Source organism: Perna viridis, chromosome 7, assembly GCF_037379345.1.
Source record: "Perna viridis isolate PV_CMFRI_1.1 ecotype Kerala chromosome 7, ASM3737934v1, whole genome shotgun sequence".
Taxonomy (NCBI): Eukaryota; Metazoa; Mollusca; class Bivalvia; order Mytilida; family Mytilidae; genus Perna; species Perna viridis.
In genome coordinates, this window is record NC_142451.1 from 15,529,664 (window position 1) to 15,551,939 (window position 22,276).

The following is a 22,276-nucleotide window of genomic DNA, read 5'->3' on the forward strand; positions in this document are numbered from 1 at the left end:
TTGGTCACTGCTAGTTCTGTTGTAATGCTTTTGAAGCTTGCTTTTCACGATGCATATGTTTCTGGAGAGTCATTAAAGTTTTGAAATCTAGACAACAAGAATTCTTTTTAACAGATATCTAGTAAGGTCAGTCACTACTGACTGGTCCTGTCTGACTGGTCATGCTTCGGTGTAGAATGTAGATTCTCTTGAGACACTTTTTCGTATATTGTTAAAGAGTATATTTGACTCATATTTCTTGTCCATCATTTTCTGATAACTGTTGAACATGTTGGAATTGCACATAATTTTCTGTGATTTCATATTGTTTATGGTTCGTTAAACGGCAGTGATTAACTTTCACGATCCTCATCAACGTTCTCTAGAAATTTTACTTCTGCTTTCGCGACGGCAGTTCCTGTCTGTTGTTCAATTGGCGCTAAATCAGCCTGAATTTCTTGTTTTTTCTCGGTCTCATGTTGTGTGAATTTTAATTTTGTCCGTTGAATTTCCGCTGGTATGCTTTTTCGGCTAATGCCGAAATAGAAGTGGTTATCTGTGTAGTCCTTCTCGAGTTCACAAATGTTCCGGTTTTAGACAAAGTTTCAGCTGCTTCTAGTTCCAATGATTTGATCTGCGCAATCAAATTGTTCTCAATTTCGACACTTTTTTCCAATTGTGACTTGAAGGTTGATAGTGTTTCGTTACTGACAGTGGTATTTCACCGGGTCAGAAACCAAGTACAGTCAGCACTTTGTTTTACATACTGGTCTTGACATTTAAGGATTCTTTTCTCTAAGTCTTGCAGTGTGTTAATTGTTTATCATTAGTGGTTTGCTTTCCTTCCAGTGTCAGAGGATTTATTTTCTGATTTCATCATCATATCTTGTAGGAACTACAATGCCTTTACAATCTTTTTACTGTTCTGCCGCAGAAAATAGAAAGAAGCCACGCATGTCCGATCATTATTTTAAAACTCCAACACAATCACATTGCAGACTTCATGTTATTTTATGGATATTCAAAATAAATGATCGAACATGCGTGATTAGGTTCTTCTTCTCTGCACTGTGGTATACCACGAACGTCAGAACGATTATGAGCCATTCATGTTTCAGAGCATCTACATAGTATGTAAGGAATGTAAAAACCACATAATACTTTCTGTTAACTATGACATTTTAAACAAAATATCAAAAATAAAAATATGTAGGCTTTCCGATCATGAATCACATTTTGCATGATTCTTATGTAGAGTGCGGCTTAAATAGACTGACAATTTTTGTTTGTTTGGTTTAACAAACAAACAAAAATTGTCTATTTAAGATTTAAGCATATAACCCAAGTTCATAGGAGATAACAATTATATAGAATGCAGTGTAGGAGAGAGTAATCAAGGGAACCAAGGTTATAGCGGTAATCAAAAGAATGTAATCCAGGGACAAAGACCAGACATGGAAAACAGACACAACAAAGAACATAAAGTAACTAAAATCATACATACAAAGTAACAAAAGTAAATGAGCAACTCGGACTCCACTAAAAACTGGAAGCATGGACCAGGTGCACCGGTAGGGTAAGCGTCCTCTGCTTTTCTAGAAACACCCGCCGAGTTGCTCATAAAAAGTCAAGTCCGGGGTAGACAAACGAGGAAAGGAAAACTATGACCCGTTGAATAAATCAGTTTTCATGGTGCAGATGGATACACCATAACGATCCACGAGTTCATGATGACGACCATAAAACTTCTGTAGTGATGACTTCAATCTTGTAGCAACATAATCCTGTTCCAGAAGCCTATTTGTTAGAGTTTTAGCGCGATACAAAAAGTCTGCGTAGTTTCGGCAAGCTCTGGCATAACGTATGAGTTGTGATATGAACACTCCATACGCAGGAGTCGAAGGGATGTTGCCACAGATGAAAGGAAAGTTGACAATTCTGAATGAAAAGTCATCACGTTTGTCGTAAAGTTTGGTCAATAGTTTTCCTTTACCATCGATTTCTAAGTGTCAAGATATGAGGCTGACTTCACAGTGTCTGTAGTATCTTTTATCTCAAGTTCTTTTGGATAGATGCGATGTATCAAATCCCCGAAATTAGGATTGTTTAAAGATAATACGTCATCTATATAGCGGAAACTGAGATTGAAGGATCTAGCCAAACAATATTCTTTCTTTCTGATCAGATCAGCTATAAAGTCAGCCTCATAAGAGTGAAGGAATTGGTCAGCTAGTATAGGAGCACAATTTGTTCCCATTGGAATGCCGACCGTTTGTTGAAAAACACGTCCAACACACTGGACAAATATGTTGTCGATTAAAAACATAGAATGCAGTGTAGATTTCAAAATTAAGGGAGATAACTCTGTAAATGACACTCAATTACAATAGAATCTATTGGATTTTCAATGTTGATTATCTCCTAAGAGCAGGCAGATATGAATGAATAATTACACATCTCACAATATAGACCCATAAAACAACTTAATTACAAAAATAAAAATATGTAGCCTTTTTTGGGGTGTATCACATTTTTCAGATTTTGCATGATTCTTACAAAGACAGCTACTTAATTTTTAACCGGAAATCTACAAATAGAAAAAATATTAATCAACGTATGTAAATGTATGTAAGAAGAAAGAACAAACAGTCAATATATATAGCAAAAATTAACACGCGCGTATTTAACTTAAACAAAGAGAGGGTTAATTTATTTAAAAAAATCGGGGTGATATGATTGTAACTTCAGACGATAAATGTAGTACGCCTCAAATGAAGTGGATTGACATATTTAGAATTTCTTATCCACAGACCATTGTGCATATATGAAACAGCTTTATTTACAAACACAATATATTGTAGTTCAAAGAAAGATAAGTTTATTTTATCGGAAGTCGGTGTAGTACAGTTTTATAGGTGACTTAGTCAAGACTTATGAGACACCTATAAAACTGTACTACACTACAAAATCATAACTTTCTTAAAGTTATTTTACGGTATATGAAAATTGATGTCACATATGTAATACTTTAGAGTAAATACAAATGACAGATATTATTAGCAACCAATATAGAAAAAAAAAGAGTGTTGAGAAGTTTATGAAAAGATCAATCATTCAAAGTTTGATTCATTAATTGTAATACCGTCCGCAAACAAAGTTTAGTCGGGGAGTATTTAGGAATCATCCTGTGTACTGCTTGTGTGTCCGTCCCTTGGTCTGTCCACATATTTTGTAATTACAACTTCCTTCTTAACTATAATCTGAGACAACAGATATATCATGATAATTTGCGTCTTCCTGATTCTGATGCATAAATATTCTCCAAATGACTTACATATGTGACGCTGATATCAAGTATATAATTATAATTAGTAATACTGAAAGGTCATCTGTAAGAAGTATTCAAAATACTTCAATATTTGCAGTACAGTACAAAGTACACAACAGACGTTCCATGTGTTTTTGATGTTACGTAAATTTTGTTTGACTTGCAGGAATCTTATCGGTAAGCATTCTTACTACGCAATTATATTAAATAGTCATGGGAGCATTATTATTGCACTAATTTTTGATAGAATCACGTCCCATTTGAGATGAGTTGGATGAATAATTTATACTGTGCTGCCGGTAAGTGTACTTTTTTCAACCCTTCAACGTATGGAGATGTAATAGTCCATGTTCCGACAGAAACAAACAAAATAGCTGTCTTGGTCTATATAGATTTTTTATTATTCCAATAAGACAGTGGAAGGCTTTCCGAGTTGACTTCTGGTTGCAATCGTTTACATAGTTCAATTATTCAGGTTGTCGGACTGTTTGGTGTTCATTCATCTACATGTGTTCTATGTAAACCGTTATTGTTGTTTCCGTTTAATCATTATTTACGAAAAACGAGAAAAAAAAACAGAATTTTCTTGCTATTATCAAGTATATATATATACATAAAGGTCTGAAAAATTCCCAACGATGTTAGAACTCAAATTTGCGATGCAAATTTTTGGTCGTTCCCTCCGCGGGACTCAAACTCGTACCGCTGTGACCTCTATGGCAACACAGCCTGCACGATGTCCAGCGCCCTAGACCACTCGGCCAGCTAGGCTATATGAAAACATAGCTTTCGCTGGCCGGGTCATTCCTCCTCGTAGGATTAATCTAGGGCAGTAACTATATATATATATATATATATATAAAACGTCTCAGAATGTGACGAATCTTTTTCACTACACTGCTCCATCGGATCAAATTGATACAGGGAAGATAACGTAAATTTATAGAAGGGTCTGAAAAATTCCCAACGATGTTAGAACTGTCAAATTTGCGAAGCAAATTTTTGTCGTTCCCTCCGCGGGACTCGGACTCGTACTGCTGTGACATCTATGGAAACACCGCCTGCACAAAGTCCAGCGCCCTAGACCACTCGGCCAGCTAGGCTATATAAAAATATAGCTTTCGATGGCCGGCTGATTCCTCCTCGTTGGATTAATCTAGGGCTGTAACTTAGTACACGATGTATGGTAGTACGGGACAGTTCCTCTAGGTGTTATTATGTAGGATAGAGGATCAAATTAAGTACTAAATTACAGCCCTAGATTAATCCTACGAGGAGGAATCACCCGGCCAGCGAAAGCTATATTTTTATATAGCCTAGCTGGCCTAGTGGTCTAGGGCGCTGGACTTTGTGCAGGCGGTGTTTCCATAGATGTCACAGCAGTACGAGTTCGAGTCCCGCGGAGGGAACGACAAAAATTTGCTTCGCAAATTTGATAGTTCTAACATCGTTGGGAATTTTTCAGACCTTTATATATATATATATATATATCATTCTAAATTCATCTTTCTCGCAAAAGTACACATTTTAGGGTCAAGCAACTCACAATACAATACGGAAATTAAATGACAATACAACTACACCAATGATATGATCTTAATTCAAAGCAAAATTAAACCGAATACAGAAATTGAAAAAAAAATCGATATCATTATCATGAACTTGTCCGACTTGGGTCCGCTGTCCTCGGTTCTAATGACTTTTTAAAGAAGATTTCAACATGACTTACAAGTTCAGGGGTAGGGCTAAGAATAAAAATTAACGTTTCCATTTTATCTAACTTTTTTATGGTGAAGAAGGATTATTGATAACGTCAAGAAAATATATTCTGCAATAAAGATTATTAAGCTCCAAACAATAGAAGACGCTTTCGTAACCTGACCTAATAGGGAGTCTTGCGTAAGAAGACGGTTCTCTGTTCCAGAGCTTGTAAAGTATATAACCAAGCGCTCTAATTGGGTAACTGATTAAAGAAGCTATATCACATACATTATGTCTTGTTCAGTAAAATTGTTCTCAGCATAGACCATTAGGCAGCATAACCCCTTCCTCCTAGACGGATTTGTGTAGACCTATATAGCGTTCATAATGGATTTATTAGAAACACATTTCTGACTGTTTGCCAAAACATAAGTGCAGTGCTAGCTCAGGATCAAAGACATAGCAAAGGTCGCGACGTAAAAATGACGAATCTTGGCAAAAACTGAGTTTTTCTATAAAGTAAATACAGAAACAAAAAAATGAATATCATTTAAAAGAACTCACTTTTAGAGCAATTGAATAAGTATTCACGGTTAATATTTGTTATTATAACATTATAGATAAAAAGTAAAGAAATGAAATCCTTCCCCAAAATTGTCCATTGAAATTTTGAAATTATCACGGCACACTATACACCGAAACCCCTTATTTTTTAAAGCAAGTATTATTTTACAGCGTAGTTTCAGTTGAGAAAAATCTTACTTGTTTGCTCAAATTTAACTGCAACACTAAACTTCTAATGAGAATTGAATGAATGATCCCCCCACTCTCATTTCAGACAATATGAGTGTATCGGAAATATGAAAGTACTTGACCATAAAACTCATTTCCATACGTATGAATTATAAATGTTAGCCTAAGTTATGCTAGAAATTCATTGGATTGACGACTTGAGTCCTTCCATTTTTCACCTAATAAGAGTTTAGGCGCGTTACACATTTCCATGAATATACTGTAATGGCAAAAACATTGATAATAAGGATGAACTTTTCGTGAAATTACAATTAAAAAGTGAGCTTAAGCTAATATTTCATTTGAAATGTGAACCTGATGATGAAAAATGGGAAATTTCAGATTTACACTTTTTCAATCTTTTAGTTAAATTCTGTTTCTGTAGGCAAAGTGATCAGTCAAGACAATTCATTTCTTGAAACATACATAATGTATGGTTGTAGCAAGACATTTTTAATCGATTCCAGATCATGAATTTAGAAGAAAATGAGACAAGTTAAATTCAGTCATTTGCTACTTCATTTGAATCATTGAATATTTTCATTTTAGGACAGTTTAATCTCATCAAAAGCATTTGAAACTGAACCAATGTAAAATAGTCTAGCAAATATTTACAACTGAAAACATCCCAAGTGTATGCTTATAATGCTTAAAGCAACATTTCTTTTATATTTTACTGTTCAGTAAATAGAATATTTATATTGGATTTCATTGTGTCATGGCTGAATGTACAATGCCTACATATTTTAAGCTTGTAATGATGCCCTTACAAACTATCATACTCTCAGTTCATCCCAGCCCCGATCCCCCTTAATATAAAAATGGTCGGTGCTTTACGACTATTGGGCTTTCACTTTTTTTTTAATCTTATGAACTTCTATCCGCAATGTTATCAACTGCATACAAGGACAATGTATTTCGATATCACAATATTCCTCCCTTTTAGTTTTTTTCTTTTTTTCTTTTTTCTTTTTTTGTTTTTTGTTTTTTTTTGTTTTTTGTTTTTTTTTGTATTTTGTTTTTGTTTTTGTTTTGTTTTGTTTGTTTGTTTGTTTGTTCGTTTGTTTGTTTCTTGTTTGTTTCTTTTGTTTGTTTTGTTTTGTTTTTTTAAATTGCTAGAAGGGCAAATTACTTTTGTCAGTTTGTTTCTTAAAGATGAACACCATTTAGATAATTGGTAAGATCAAAGATTTTGTATGAATAAAAATTATCATTTTCAGCACTTTTTTATTTTCAAATATTAAGTAGCATAACTGCTTCTTCTAGACTACAGTTTAGTATGCATATCAAAAGTCAGAAGACTATTGTTTACTAAGACTTCTTCTTGATATAGGTCGATATGTCTTTTCTTAAATAAAATAATATATTTAGCAGTTATAATTAGAATAGTTGTGCTGCTGTTTAATCAATTGGTAACAGAGAAACCTACAAAAACTTTCTATAAGGTCTCTTGAAAGGATGACTGTATATACTTACTAGTATTTGGAATCTGCCTTGCGGAAACGAAGTGTGGATTAGTTTTATAGGATTCAGAAGCCTAAAAGTTGGGCCATTGATACTTTATGATTTTTTATGCGGCTAAATTAATATAAAATGAAACTTTGCCTGATCATTTCTCGATATTTTGATAGTAATGTCCAATAAGCTCACGCCTTGTAAACTTTCAATTGTTTTGTTTTTATTTTTTTTTAACTCTGAAAATGGAAAAATTATAAAAAATGATGACTAGTCAATAATTAGATATTTTATATGTTATCATACAGGACTACTCTGGTTGTACAAATCATTTTGTTTTTAATTTTGATCATTTAAACAGTAATTCATTTCATGGAGTCCTATTTTAGTTTTTAAATATGTTACATTAAAGAAATGAAAATACTAGTTGTTGTGTCAAAAGAAAATGACGTTTGAGCTGTATGTAGTGAAGATTATGATTTAAGACGGAAACTGGTTGATTTTGAGATGAGTCATCATTTATAGAGATAAATGGATTTTTAGTTGCATTATTAAAGATGGGTACAAACAAAACAAATTTTGTATATTAATTATCGGATTCTGACATAAGTTCTCCCTTATCATATATGTTTTAAGACTTTCCCGAGTATTCGGAATCTATTGCAGATTGGAACCTGAACCTATTTTTCGGATTTTTGTGGGCACAGACATTTTTTTAATGGAAATAAGGTGTTTTTATTGCCCTTCAAACATTTTTTATTAGACTCAAATGTATCATAATCATTCATTGTTGTTAATGTATTGCACATAGTAGTAAAAAAATAACTTATTGGTCTCTAGTCGTCCATTTTTAAGGGGATTGATAAAATTTTGAATTTTATTCCATATTTTTCAAAAGGTTATATAGGTTTTTTTATATCCTTATGGTAAAGAAGAATGTCTTGGCTTTCCGTTGATGCAAATTGTACTAACAAAAAGAATGTGTTTTACTTGTGTGAAAGCAAATTGTTTCAAAGAACCTTGTTGCACACTTTAAGGTTCTGATTTCCATGATAACGCTGCACTTATTTTATTTTATTTATTTATTTGTTTATTTTCTTTTGCAAATAGGCGGATTATCGTATCTTGTATACATATCTGTCAAGCTAGATAGGTCTACAAAACTTCCTTCAGGTGATAGTATCGTTATCTGGCCTATTGACTAACATTATTATGACTTTGCTATTTAAATTTGTTAATCAGTAATTGATGATTTCTTCAGGATTTCAAAATACAATGATATCGGTCGTTGGTACGATAATATGTTGATCATGATAGTACATATGGCCTTTCGTATAGTTATCTAACCGATTTGTACACACATATCAGATCAGAGTGACCTTTTAGAAAAAAATCGTAAGATTCAGACAATTGTTCTGATTTAAGTAAATGTATGGATCATACGGTATAGCATTTGTTGGTAAATATTAATGTTTAATGCATTTCCTTTTTGAATAATTATATTACTATTTAATTATTTGCTACATATCGATTTAGTCTTCCAAAATGTTTAAAGTTCTTCTCTATGTTTTCCCGCGGGTGGTGACTCACTGTAGTGTCTTGCTTCCACCCGATATTAGTGTGATCAAGTAAAAGAACTATTTTCTTTTAAAATGTTAGCACTCTGTGGCGTTTCTTTTACACACAGTATCACTATCTATATCAATATCTTTTTTTGCATATTTCGAGAAAAAACGTGTTTTTTCTTCTTTTTTTTTTGGAATTGATTTACTTTGATGGTACGACTTATATTTGGGACGAAACTACTTTGTCATTTTGGCAAGGGAGACCATTCAGAAAAAAAACAATCATGGCAACCTTGCGAAAGTTGACAACGAAAATTGCCTTCTTTTTGCCAAATAATTCCAAATCAGGTGTCCACAAGCTTAAATCGGGTATTTAGAATTTAGAAAAGTTTGGTCTATGTGAACTTTAGTTATAAAAGTGGCTTTAAATAGGAATGTTTTCTTATGGCAGCAATATGGGACCTCACTTGTCCTCGGGCTCAGGAATTTAGGGGAAATCCTGCATTCTTGATTTCTCCTGACACTGTTCTCAACATCCACAAGATTTGTGTTTTGTTTTTATTTATTTGCTGTTGTTTTTTCCTTATTACAAAATAAAAACTATATCACTGAACATTATGGCATTTGACCCCTATATTAGTTAAAAACAATTTGATAATTTTTCAAGTTTTTGCCGATTTGGTATATTATACTTATAACCTTCTTGCCTCTTTTAAAGTGCAACCTGTTTAATGTCCTAGCTGGTGACAGTGTTGTTTTCATGTTATAGGTTTTTGCTTCCTGAGCTGCCTGCTTTGCTAGTATGTCAGCCTTCAGTATTTCCTGGAATGTTGGCATGACATGGCATCCACAAAATGATGGTCTCTACTCTCTTTAATCATAGGGATTCTGATGCCTCCTTAATGTCTCTTATCAAATCCAAATAGTGCTTGGTATTCCAGTTGATAGTCAGAATTCCAACAGCAGTCTGACTGCCTGGTAAGATTTTCAGGCTGGAGATCAATGAGTTTATGTTTTCTGTGATACAGAACTCCAACATAATGATGATTGCAACTGGTTCTGCAAGCAATATTTAACCTGTCTCTGCAACAGGACTGTGTAGCCTGATGGCAAGGTTAAGATGTTTGGCGTATATAATGGTTCCAGCCTCACATAGTCCTGGGTTGTTCATTCAGGAACCAAAACTATATGCAATACATTGACCACTGATCATTGGGCCCATTAGCTCATCTACAACCTCTAAGAAAAGTTGTTGTTCTGTGGTTCTGGATTTTGAGCTTCCAAGTCTATTTTAGTATAATGATCTCTCTAGTGTCTGTATGAATATTCTGGTTCAATAACTCAGAGTTAGAAATGGTAGCCTGCCCGCCAGTCCAAGACTGGCTATTTTTTGGCAGGGCTGGCTAATTTTAGCAAAAATTTACATAGCCATATAGTAAATATATTTAAAAATTTTGTTCAGGACTGGCTAGAATTTGAGTGAGATTTGTACCCTGAATAACTTTGATGTTAATTCCTGTTTTCCTCTCCATTTCCATAATTAGAACTTCTCCTTTAGTTGTCAGGATTAGGTCATGGTGTTGTCTCCCTTGGAATCGTAATAGCTGTTGTCAGGATTAGGTGGTGGTGTTGTCTCCCTTGTAATCATAATAGCTGCTGTCAGGATTAGGTCGTGGTGTTTTCTCCCTTGGAATCGTAATAGCTGTTGTCAGGATTAGGTCATGGTGTTTTTCCCTTGGAATCGTTATAGCTGTTGTCAGGATTAAGTCTTGGTGTTATCTCCCTTGCAATCGTAATAGCTGTTGTTTTTACAGGTTCACATGTAGCTTTTGACTGGACTCTAGCTACTTCTGATATGGCCCTCTCTTCGGTCTGTAGGTCCATTGGAATAACTCCAGTTTCAATTTGCATTGCTTCTCTGAATGCCATTAGGGACATATTCAAGCATTAAATAATTGCCTTCCTCTGTATTCTATCCAATCCCTGGGGGTTTGCTTTTTTGTGTGAATTGCCATGTAATACAACCATATTCTGCTATTGATTTTACTATGTCATAGTACAGTTTTATCATTTTCTCTGTGCCAATCTTATGTAAAAGGCGGTGCAGGTCACACAGAGTATTTTTGTCTTGTAGTTTAAACCTACAATTACTCATTTTTATGAAATACAATGAAAAGAAGCAGAATATTCCTTTATAAATTGTACAAACCTACATGTACAAAAAGAAGCATCTTAACACTCTTTGAGATTTGGTAATAATAATGTGTCCATCATCGCATAGGCCAAATTTATTGTATGACTGTGACATCATCAAAACATTTTTTATGATTTACCTGTTGAATTTTAATACTTTAATTAAATTATAAGGAATTACTGTTATACTTTTTTTGGTTTATTTGAAATAACCTCAATGCCCATGGTGCACACTTTAAAATAATCTGCTACATATGTTATTTAGTGTGCACCACGTGATTGAGGTTATTTCTTCAAAGACTGAAAAAAATATAACAGTCATTCCTTAACTGGAAACAAAAATAAGTAAGACAATAAAAATATTCATTCTTTCTGAATCCTTCAATTAAGCCTTAAAAACAATGCAAACAAAACAAGTGAAAAAATATAGATAATTCCATAAACCTGAAATTAGAAATACAATAAGAATATTATATTTCATCATAATAATATAAGGTAAATGGACTCAAACATGGTTCAGGATGAACAAGTAGTAGGGCTAAATTGTAGTAGGGTGAACGTGAATCAAGGCAAACAGATCTAGATTTGTTGTCATCCCAGAGGAAAGAAAACATCTACAAAAAATGGATTTAGTATCTCTGAACATAATTTTTCTTTTCACTTCAGGACTTTTTTGGTAACTGTTCTTGCTGGACTAGGTATATACAAAACTAAACAAATTACTGGGCACTTATTGGTGCAGCAGGAATGAGCCTGCTGGCAACAAAATTAAAAAATGCCAGCATGTACATGTAGAAGAAAAAAATAGTTGTGTAGTATGTGTAGATGCAGAATTAGAGTACATGTAGAGGTTAAGATAATGAAAATGACAACAACTTGTTAACAAAAAAAAATTGCTACCTACCAACCCTTTTTTTTCAAAGAGGTGACTGGACCCATGCATATTGTTTTATTTGGATTTATGATTTTAGATTTGTATAATGAATTGAAGGATTATATGTTTCAGGTACTGGTATTAGGACCATGGTAAGTAATTACTGCTATCTGTTAACTAATTACACTGTAGTAATATTTTCACTTCGTCAACTTATTCTACGATTTATTTTTTAGAAAAGGAGATTAAGCATTGAATTTATACAAGTAAATGCTACTAGATTATAACACTAGCATATATATTCAGAAATTGGTATTTACGGAATGTTTCTGATATTTTAACATATGATATGAAATAATCTGGTTTACTGTAGTTTACACTTATAAACATTGAAGATGTAAACTGACCCAAATGAGGTTAATTCTTATAACATGTTCAAAAGTAAGAAACATTCCTTATACATGTAATTTAATTTCTAATTGATTCAGATCTTAATACATTTTGTATTAAGAATAATTTAATTATCAAAAGTTACTTTGTTGGGGATTATTTAAGTCACAGAGTGTGGACTGATTGACATTAATGATGTCACAGTACTATAGCATATTATACAAAATAAATTTATTTACTCATAGAGAACAATCAGAAGGCTTATTGAAAATTAAATTATTTAGAAATACATGTCTAGTTTTTTTAGAAATGGTTGTAAAACTAAATGTATAGCTTGAAGAACAAACATTTGACAAATTTTTCAAAATGTACATGTGTGCTGTATCAAAGATTTAAGATGCATATATTAGAAACCTTAAAGATAATGTACCCAAATTGGTTTGAAATGATGATAATTGTTTTTTATCACTTATAATTTTTGCAGACCAGTGTGGGTTCCTTAGGCTTCATTGGGTTGGGGAACATGGGAGGTCATATGGCACGGAATCTGTTGAAGAAAGGCTACAAACTAGTGATCTATGATGTCTCTAAGGATGCTGTCAATGACTTGAAGAACACTCCTGACTGTGAATCATGTATGTGTTTCATGTTGATATGTCATTATGACATGCCTAAGGCCATAATAAAAAACATCCTAGATTTACATCCAACTTTTCTAAAAAAATATTTTTTGAGGGAAGTGGGGAGGGGGTAGATAAATTTAATTTTTTACTTCTAATTTAACATATTGAAACAGCACTATCAAGGTATATGTGTCTCTACTGCTTCACCCGTACCAGTTTTCATCAATAAAAGAACCATTTTTCAAAGAAAAAGCAGCGTAAAACTATTATTTACAAACTGGAAAGTACTAAATAATAATTATTATAAATTAGGTCAATACTAGACACAGATTATTTTCAGAAATTTGAGTCATATATTATTTTCAAACACATTTTAATTAATAATTTAAAGTCAGTTTGATTATGGATTTGTTTATTTAACATTTTTTACTCCTATCTATATCTGCTAGTTTGTGGCTATGGTGTAGTTACTATAAAAATGTCTTATTTTTTTCTATTAGGCGTGACAGTTGCAGGGTCGCCAGGTGAAGTGGCTAGTCAGTGTAAAAACATCATTACTATGCTTCCAGCCACACAACATGTACAGGAGGTTTATACGGGTGTTAGTGGTATATTCAGGTAGGAAATCTAACCAGAAAATAAATAAAGAGGAGTATAGTATATATAGTGTAGAAGTAGACTAATTTTAAACTTAAATGTACATGTAATTTCATAATACATTAAACATGGTACTTTTGACTTAAAGCTATATATATTTACCATATTTTGGTGTACATAATACACATATTTTAATAAAGAAATCATTTTCAGAGCATGGGAAAGGCAGATTTTTGAGAAAATAGATGTAAACAAATAAAGCAGGAGTTGAATGTTACTCAAAGAAAAGTTTTAATCATCAAATTCATCTTCCAGGGCTTTCACTACTTTCTTAAAGAAGCCATACCTACAGCCTCAAGTAGATGGCTATTTTCCTATTAGCTTAATACAAATTTTGTTAAAGTAGACGTCTTAAACAAGAACATTGGCGTAAGTAGGAGAAAATCGACACCTAATGCCTTCAAATGAAAGCCCTAATTTTCAGGTATTGAATTTTTAATAATACTTTCTTTAAATCGTGACTTATTGTCTAAATAATGTGTTTTGGACAAAGGTTGTATGATATTCTTTTCATCTTTTCAACAAAACATGATTAAAGATTAAAATGGTATGACTGAAAACCAAAATGTAACAATGTCCTTTTTTTGTAAACCCTCCTTGTTATATGTTTTTGCAACTGAAAATGAATGTTTTGAAACATATTTTGATTATTTTTAACAATATTCTTCAGAATGTTTTGGAATGAATTGTGGTAAGATTTAAGTATCAATCATAACCAGAATTTTCAGATTTTCCTGACTTTTGACTTTGTTTTATTAGCCATTAATAACATTCGTTTGTATTTTTGTCATGTTTTGAAATTCAAATTTTGTCAATTAAGCGAGCTATTTCCTTTACACAAAGCTTATGTGTGAATATAAAGTTCTTCCCTATTTGTAGAAATAAAGCATCAAGGTAAACAAATTGATGCATTTAGTCCAAAATCTCGACCTTTGGTCGGCCAAAAATTTACCACAATCTATTTCTAGAAAAACATTTTTCATATGTTTTGACCTTCAAAAACCCACTGTGTACAATACATAAATGTGTATTATACACACCAAAATATTGTACTTGTTTTTTTTTTTGCAATGCTTTGTCTGGACCTGCACACTATGCAATATTACTGTAACTCAAATTTCACCCTGAATGGCACACAACTTTCAAGTAAAATCTGTCATTACTTTTTACATGTATGAGCTGTACACTTATGTGTAGAAGAAAACTTTCCCCACTTTATATGGTTTCAGTGGTATACAGGATGACAGTTTATTGATAGACAGTAGTACTATTGACCCAGCTGCTTCACAGGAAATGGCCAGTCTAGCTGCTGATAAAAGCTCTTCCTATGTAGATGCACCAGTCTCTGGAGGTATAGTTACATTGTGATATTTATGCACCATTAATCTTGCAAATTTATTTTTGTCAAATGACGTTTTTAAGCAATGTTATATCTATTACTTGAATGAAGATCAAACTCAGTTTATTTAGATCACTGGAGCAATTTTATTTTGTAAATGAAACTGACAGTTACATTTCACATATTCTGTTATGAGCATGGATCCGGCAACGGTAAAAAATGCCAGTCATTGACCGACAAAGTTTCCAATATCGGAAATAAAAAATTGTCAACCCTTATAAATTTCAGTCTGCTTGGTTTTATTAGTGTATAAACATCCTGTCTACCTGTCTCCTAATTGTTAATTGGAAATGAATTGACAGGTGCATGTCAATTTTAGCCGATGTGCAGCCACCTGCAACTGTGATTTACCTACAACTGATCAGTTGATTGCATAATTGAATTAACGGTACACATGCAGCCCCATAGCGTAAACGAATGAATTGAAGTGACTCGGACAATTTTCATACATTTATTACTTGATTTATTAAGAAAAAGATTGAGATGTCCATCAATCATTTTCCCGCCGATCTTTCAGAGGTAACGAAAGCATACATAGTGCTGAAACTACGAATCAGTCGTAGTTTTTAATTATTAATTTGCCGATTGAATTTTTGTAACGCAGAAGTCAATTTAAATCAATATACAGAATGTATTCAAGATTTTCTTTTACAAATAATCAACTTTTTTTCATCACTTGGAAGTTTTTGGCTGTTTGCTGATGTGATGAAAAAGTCCAAGAGATATTTTGTTTACACGTTTGAATGTCCATGTGTGGTCGAAACCGAACTGGTTCTCTCATTCAGATATTTTATAAAAGACAGAGTATGTGATGAAATAACACAAATTCTAATATTTATTTTAAAATAATTACATGTACATGAACAAGTTTTTTTGATCTGAGGAAAACTGACACAAACGTCTGCTGAAGTTTGATAAAACGACTGCCATGGGCTGTCAAAACTTCCGGACCCTTGGTTATGAGAGTAGTTTACATTTTACATTCTACGTGTACATTATATTTTGATGTTGGATGTGTAAAAATATTATTTTTTTTTTAGTTTTTTCAACCATTAATTTTTTTTAAGCTCGTTGACATTGATATTCAAGAGAAAGGGGAATAACTCAATGTTGCAGCTAGCACCTTTTATATATATCTACAACAATTGTGAAAAATAGAAATGAAATGAAGGGAATCTTTTAGTTAAAGCAAAAGTCTGAATTTCTAGTAACAAAGAAGAACCAACAAATACATGTAGAAATTAAACCAAAACTCAAATGACTAAAATTAATTTAACTTGGTAAGAACTTGGTTGACTCTGATGTTCAAGGAGGGTGATATGCTAATTTTAATGAAGTTATAGCACCTGATTGAAATTAATTATGAAAATTAAAAGCGGTGCAATATCAATTAATGGAAACAAAATAAATTTAGATTTTGTTTCGTTCTTTCTTTTTCTACACAGGAGTAAATGCAGCACGAGATGCAGGGTTGACCTTTATGGTGGGAGGAACTCAGATCAATTTTGATCTGGCCCAGCAATATTTGTCTGTAATGGGTAGAAATGTAGTACATTGTGGACCTGTAGGAACAGGACAGGTGCTTATCTCTTAAATATTGAAAAAAATGAAATATTTGTGTTTGAGTTTGTTACATGTTATTCATGTTATTTTCCAAACCTGTTTTTTTTTTCAGACAAAAGGGTAAAAGAAAAGTCTTAAAGTATAGTATGAGAGTGTTTGTGTGTTGGGTGAAATATGACAGTTGTTGATTAAATCCTACAACTTTTTCAGTTGTGTCAGTAAAGATCTAATATCTATTTTTTCATTAACTTGTGATTAATCTTAATTTTGTAAGTTGAAACCAAAGCCTCTTTAAAATGAGGGTAAAGGGTTTAGGTTTACACAGGTTCTGATATGAAGGGAGTCTGGTTTAATTAATTTCTGGTTAATCCAAGGTTGGATTTTGAAAGATTTCACAACTTATTTTAACATGAGTTATAATGAGTTTACAATTCATTATGAACTCATGGATTGTTACAGTGTATCCATCTGCATCATGAGAACTGATTTGTTCAACATGTCATAATTTTCCTTTCCTCTTTCGTCTACCCTGGATTTGACTTTTTGTGAGCAGCTTGACGGGAGTTTCTAGAAAAGCAGAGGACACTACCATGCCCCCAGTTTTTAGTGGAGTCTGAGTTGCTCATTAACTTTTGTTACTTTGTACATATCATTTTGGTTATTTCATGTACTTTGTTGTGTGTGTCTGGTCTTTGTCCCTGGATTACTTTCTTTTGATATACGCTATAATCTTGGTTCCCTTCATTACTCTTATAGCAGTGAAGCCTGTCTATTTTTAACCTTTGGCCATTAAAATTGCTGTTTGGTTTTCCAAGATTCTTGTTTAGACAAGTTTTGAGATTATCAGGGTTTGGTTTATACAGGTTTCGGAATTTTCAGGGTTTGGTTTAGACAGGTTTTGAGATTTTTATGGTCTTGTTTAGACAAGTTTTGGGAAGTCTGGTTTAGACATGTTTCACTGAAGTTTAATATTTTCTTTTAATGAGCTGATTATCATTTATCACTTTTGACAGGAAAAAGCCATTTGTATTAGAAATTTTATTTTGTAATTGAAGGCAGCAAAGATCTGTAACAATATGTTGTTAGCCATATCAATGATTGGAACCTCGGAGGCCATGAATCTAGGCAGAAGGTGAGTGGCAGAGTTTATAATTATCCTGAAATTACCTCTAAAATACAGGCTTTTACTCTCAACATTGAAAAATTGTTTTTTAAAAATTCTTACAATTTTCCCCAAATACAGCCTTCTCAGACTATTTGGTTTCCAATTATATTTTACCTTCTTTTTTTCTCTTTTCTTCAGGAAGGGGGCTTTTATGAAAACTGTTACAAAATTATTGATTAGAGTTGATTACAGAAAGTAATAGGTATACAAGCCAGTACAATTGTCAGAGATATATGATAGAATTTAGGTTGATAATCCTCTTATATTCAAATCACTTGTCTCTTGCCCTAGATAAGCTGTACAAGATTCTGAAAGTATGTTTTGAGTTTGAATTGGAAAGACGTGCATGGTAATTGGCTGATTTAAGATATGTATAGAACTTTCATTATTAAAATGCATCATGACATTTATTTCTCATTCTATTCTATTGACAGGTTAGGACTGGACTCTAAGTTATTAGCCAAGATATTGAACACTAGTTCTGGTAGATGTTGGTCCAGTGAGGTATATAATCCATGCCCTGGAGTGTTAGAAGGTGTGCCCTCCAGTAACAATTATCAAGGAGGGTTTGGTACAGCCCTGATGACCAAGGTTGGTGTCGGGATCTTATTTATCAGTAAAAATGATGTGTATATTCAACGTTATTGCAAATATTTCATTACAAAAACAGATATTTGATATTTTCAACAGTGAAAGCTGGTATTGCTATAAGAAAATCACAGCACAATATTACCAGATGCAGGTCCAAGGGAGGGGATAGGCTGTCCCTCTGTATGCTTGAAAATTTGGTTGATTTTAAAGAAAATCAATGATTATCATTGGAGCTGGCCACCTTTTCTGGATACACTGCTGATAACTCCCAAGTACAAATCTGTCAGTTCGATATCCTCTTAGTACAGTATCAGATCTTTCTTGTAATTAATAATTCTTAATAAAACTTGACTTACAACATGTTATTTATTTGTTTTGGAAGTTGCTAGCTTTTCTCACTATTCTACATGTATGTTATTGATAAATTGATAACACTTATTGGAGCTCAAATATTGATAAAACATAGCAGTGCAAGGATCAAAGTAGATAAAACACACTAAGAGTTCATATCAATGTTAAATTTCACTGTTTTCTGTAGGTGGGGTTTGAGATATTGACCTAAGATGTTTCAAACTGCAAGGGAAATAACTCTGTCTATAACTTTTAACTTCATTGGTTTGATGTAGATTTGTAACTACAGTCAATAATAAATTTTAATTTAGACACATTATTTTTGGGACTTTATTGCTTTTTATTTTTTGAACTTGAATTGTCTCACTTTTATGTTTCTAGGTGGTTTTTGATCATATCTAGTCATTTTCTTTGTAGTAGTATCTATTAATTGAGGTAGTTATTAAGTTTTTTTTTCAGTAAGAACCTTTGGCATTTTACATTTACTGTAATTTCAGAAATTTTCATGTGCATTAAATTTCATGATTCCAGTCATCAAGAAAAAGGTGAAATTTAATTTACAAGATTCAACACTAGGATGGAAAAAATATAATCAGGAATTTTCCACATTGGCAATTCATATTTCTCGAGCAAAATCATAGTTTAATACAGAGGTTCCCTTATTAACATTGAAAAGTCATGTCAATTAACCGTTTGTGGATGCAATGGCCGAATCAGCATTACATTTACCTTCAACAGGAATATTGAAACTAAAGAAAACAATGTCATATTTTAGATTGGTTGTATGATTTTTGTGTGTGTGTGGCGGGGGGGTGGGGGGGGGGTGTGTAAGTTTGGGTAATTTTACAGCAGATCAGGTAAAATGGAGCGTAACGTAAACAACTATAATTGGATGACAATAGTATAGAAGTAATAAACTATAAAATCATTTTACTGGGTAGTTATTTTGGTCGTAAAATTGTCACATGGTCTCATTAAGAGGTGTTTGCCATCGTTTTAAAATTATATCTTGTGGATATTTTAATATTGACTAGTAGGAGACCTTCTTAAACGCAGTTTGTAGTACTCTAAAAAATGTATATTCAACTTTTTGTCTGTAATAAAAGAGCTGTTTACTTTTTACAGAATCTCCATATTCTCTACAAATTTTGACTGCAAATTATGCTTTGCATATTGTAAATCTCTCCATAATACCTGTTTAAAAATCACAAAGGTCAGGATTTAACAGATCATTTTTAGAGGGTACAGCCAAATATTATGGATTTTCATAAAGTATCATAATTTAATTTGATTTGTAACAAGCTTTTTGATTGGTTGGTTGTTTTTTAGCAAACAAAGTTATTTTGTTCATCTTCATTTGGTGACGTCATTAAGTTTATGGGTCTGCACCCTGCGATTAAAAAAATCTGAAACAAAGCAACCAGCTACTTTTTCAATAATCAACTTAGTCTTAATATTTTGGTTTGAATCCATTGGGAATTAAATTATAAGGAATGTTTCTAAATTTTGAATGGTTATACAAAATACAGTATGGTCAATTTACACTGAGCAGTTTTTTAAAACACTTATTCATGATTTATTAAGTGGTTTATAAGTGTACATCACCACAAACCATATTTGATATTTTGGATAACTTTAATATTTAATAACACTCCTTACATCAATAGGTTTGGTAAAAATACTTTATTTTATCTTTCAGGATTTAGGATTAGCCCAGAATGCAGCCACGGCAACAAAATCCCCCATACCCCTGGGAGGCTTAGCCCATCAGATTTACAGAACAATGACAGGTGGTGGATATGGGGAGAAAGATTTCTCATCGGCTTATCTGTTCCTACAGAATAAAGATGAGAAGAAATCCTAATGTGATATTTCTTTAGTTTTTTTTTTTTTTACATTTTTATTTAATGTATAGGTCATGTGTGTGTCTATTTTGTAATAGATTTAAAAAAAAAAAATTAAAACTTTTTTGAGAAGATAACCAAGAATATTTTTGAACCATTTTGAATATTTGATAAAAAATACCTATTAAAGAGATGAAGTCACTATTGATTTTTTGGGACAAATTTCAAACTTTTACTTTGGTTTGACAAAGAATTGTTATGGTTTGACAAAGAATTGTTACTAGAAAGGAAAAAGTTGCAAGTACCAGTATTCGATTTCACAAAAAAATGGTAAGTGTAAAATTAATCTCAAGTCATTGAAATGACTAAAGAAAAATGTGGCATCAAACTCTTGTTGAATTTCATATTTATGATGACTTCCAATGCAACCGAGTGCAGAACTTCACTTTTCAAAAGGGGATGGAAATCTTACTTTTTGCTCAATTAAGTTATTTTTTTTGTGTAGAAGGACAAATGTCTTCAACTTTTGAAGTGAATTGACTCAATTTTAATGGCATTTAAATGGCTTGATGAAGGGAGTATGAATATTTGTAATCTAGTTTCAGTTACATACATAATCAGAATTTATTTTTTAAAGAGTGTCACTAAAGTCATGCTTATTGCATGATTTGGTTAATTCTATTCATTCCTTCTTTCCCTCCATCCTTCAATTGTAGATCAGTGTTAGATCTTTGAGGATTCCTAGAATATGGAAAAATTAACCAAAGAGATATTCATTTTACATTGAGAAGGTTAAACACACTATTGTAGGGTATGTTAATACTTCAATTATCATTCCAAGAAGAATCAGGTATTTTCAGCGAAATCAAGTTTATATGCTTTCACAGCAATGCATTTCATTTTGATGATGGGCATGTTTTATAATTAAATCATGTTTAAATTACTTTCTTATTCTGTAGCAAGGGCAATACTAATTGATATTTATAGATTGCTTAATAGTTTTAGTTTCATCATGTATATGCGAAGTGTAAAAACTATCACATTTTAGTAAAGTAATACTACATCTCGCTTCTGGATTTAAGGGAATGACAATTGTAATTTGATTAAAATTAGAACAGCCCAAAAGCAAACTTTGTAATTTATTAAAATTGCAATAACTTAGTTTTGTTTACAGTTTATAGAATTTCACTTTTTATTTTATGAATGTCTACATGAGTGGTATGCAGTTTTGATATTTGAACTTTGTTATGATGTTCTCTGGTCCAGTTACCATGATTTATCCTTTGAAGATGTCAGACTTATATGAGATTTTTTTGTGACCCATTAAAGATATTTTGATGTATGCTTTGTATTTCTAAATTATAGCCTGCTTAGTTAAACTTAAACACTAACATTTGGATGTTAACAGAAATCCCACTGATGGTGTTCAGTGAAACCTATTAAAACCAGACATTCTTAAGACCATATCAGTATCTATGATTATTTAACCTGTAAACATCAAGCCTCTGTCTTCAGTCCGAGAGGTGTTCGGTGCATACCTGTCCGAGAGGTGTTCGGTGCAGACCTCCAGTCTGAGAGGTTCAGTGCAGACCTCCAGTCCAAGAGGTGTTCAGTGCAGATCTTCAATCCGAGAGGTTCTGTACAGACCTTCAGTCCGAGAGGTTCGATGCAGACCATCTGTCCAAGAGGTGTTCGGTGCAGACCTTCAGTCCGAGAGGTGTTCATTGTAGGCAGTCTTCTATGTGAAGTTTAACTGAACTGAATCTGACTGATTGACAAGACATGGCAAACATAGCAATTCACAAC

General features: G+C 32.7%; 1 protein-coding gene across 3 annotated transcripts; it reads left to right on the plus strand.

Moving 5' to 3' along the window:
• The first annotated feature begins 3,487 nt into the window (after positions 1 to 3,487).
• Positions 3,488 to 21,812, plus strand: LOC148611507 (3-hydroxyisobutyrate dehydrogenase, mitochondrial-like). Of its 3 annotated transcripts, none has more exons than XM_088592115.1 (9): positions 3,488 to 3,606; positions 12,020 to 12,039; positions 12,762 to 12,912; positions 13,401 to 13,518; positions 14,787 to 14,908; positions 16,402 to 16,535; positions 17,575 to 17,651; positions 18,119 to 18,275; positions 20,326 to 21,812. In XM_088592115.1, exons 1-9 carry the CDS (start codon positions 3,573 to 3,575, stop codon positions 20,488 to 20,490), a joined length of 978 nt encoding a protein of 325 aa, XP_088448241.1. In that variant the 5' UTR covers positions 3,488 to 3,572; the 3' UTR covers positions 20,491 to 21,812. The 3 variants fall into 3 exon arrangements, with proteins under 3 accessions (XP_088448241.1, XP_088448242.1, XP_088448240.1); XM_088592116.1 differs by lacking the exon at positions 3,488 to 3,606 and adding an exon at positions 8,598 to 8,714; XM_088592114.1 differs by lacking the exon at positions 3,488 to 3,606 and adding an exon at positions 9,074 to 9,189.
• Positions 21,813 to 22,276: the final 464 nt, after the last annotated feature.

Excerpts from the sequence above, each read along its gene's own strand:
- LOC148611507 (XM_088592114.1), top strand. The coding sequence starts at position 9,105 with ATGGCAACCTTGCGAAAGTTGACAACGAAAATTGCCTTCTTTTTGCCA. Across the intron at positions 12,040-12,761 it reads GTACTGGTATTAGGACCATG|ACCAGTGTGGGTTCCTTAGG; the intron begins GTAAGTAATTAC and ends TAATTTTTGCAG. Across the intron at positions 16,536-17,574 it reads GACCTGTAGGAACAGGACAG|GCAGCAAAGATCTGTAACAA; the intron begins GTGCTTATCTCT and ends TTGTAATTGAAG.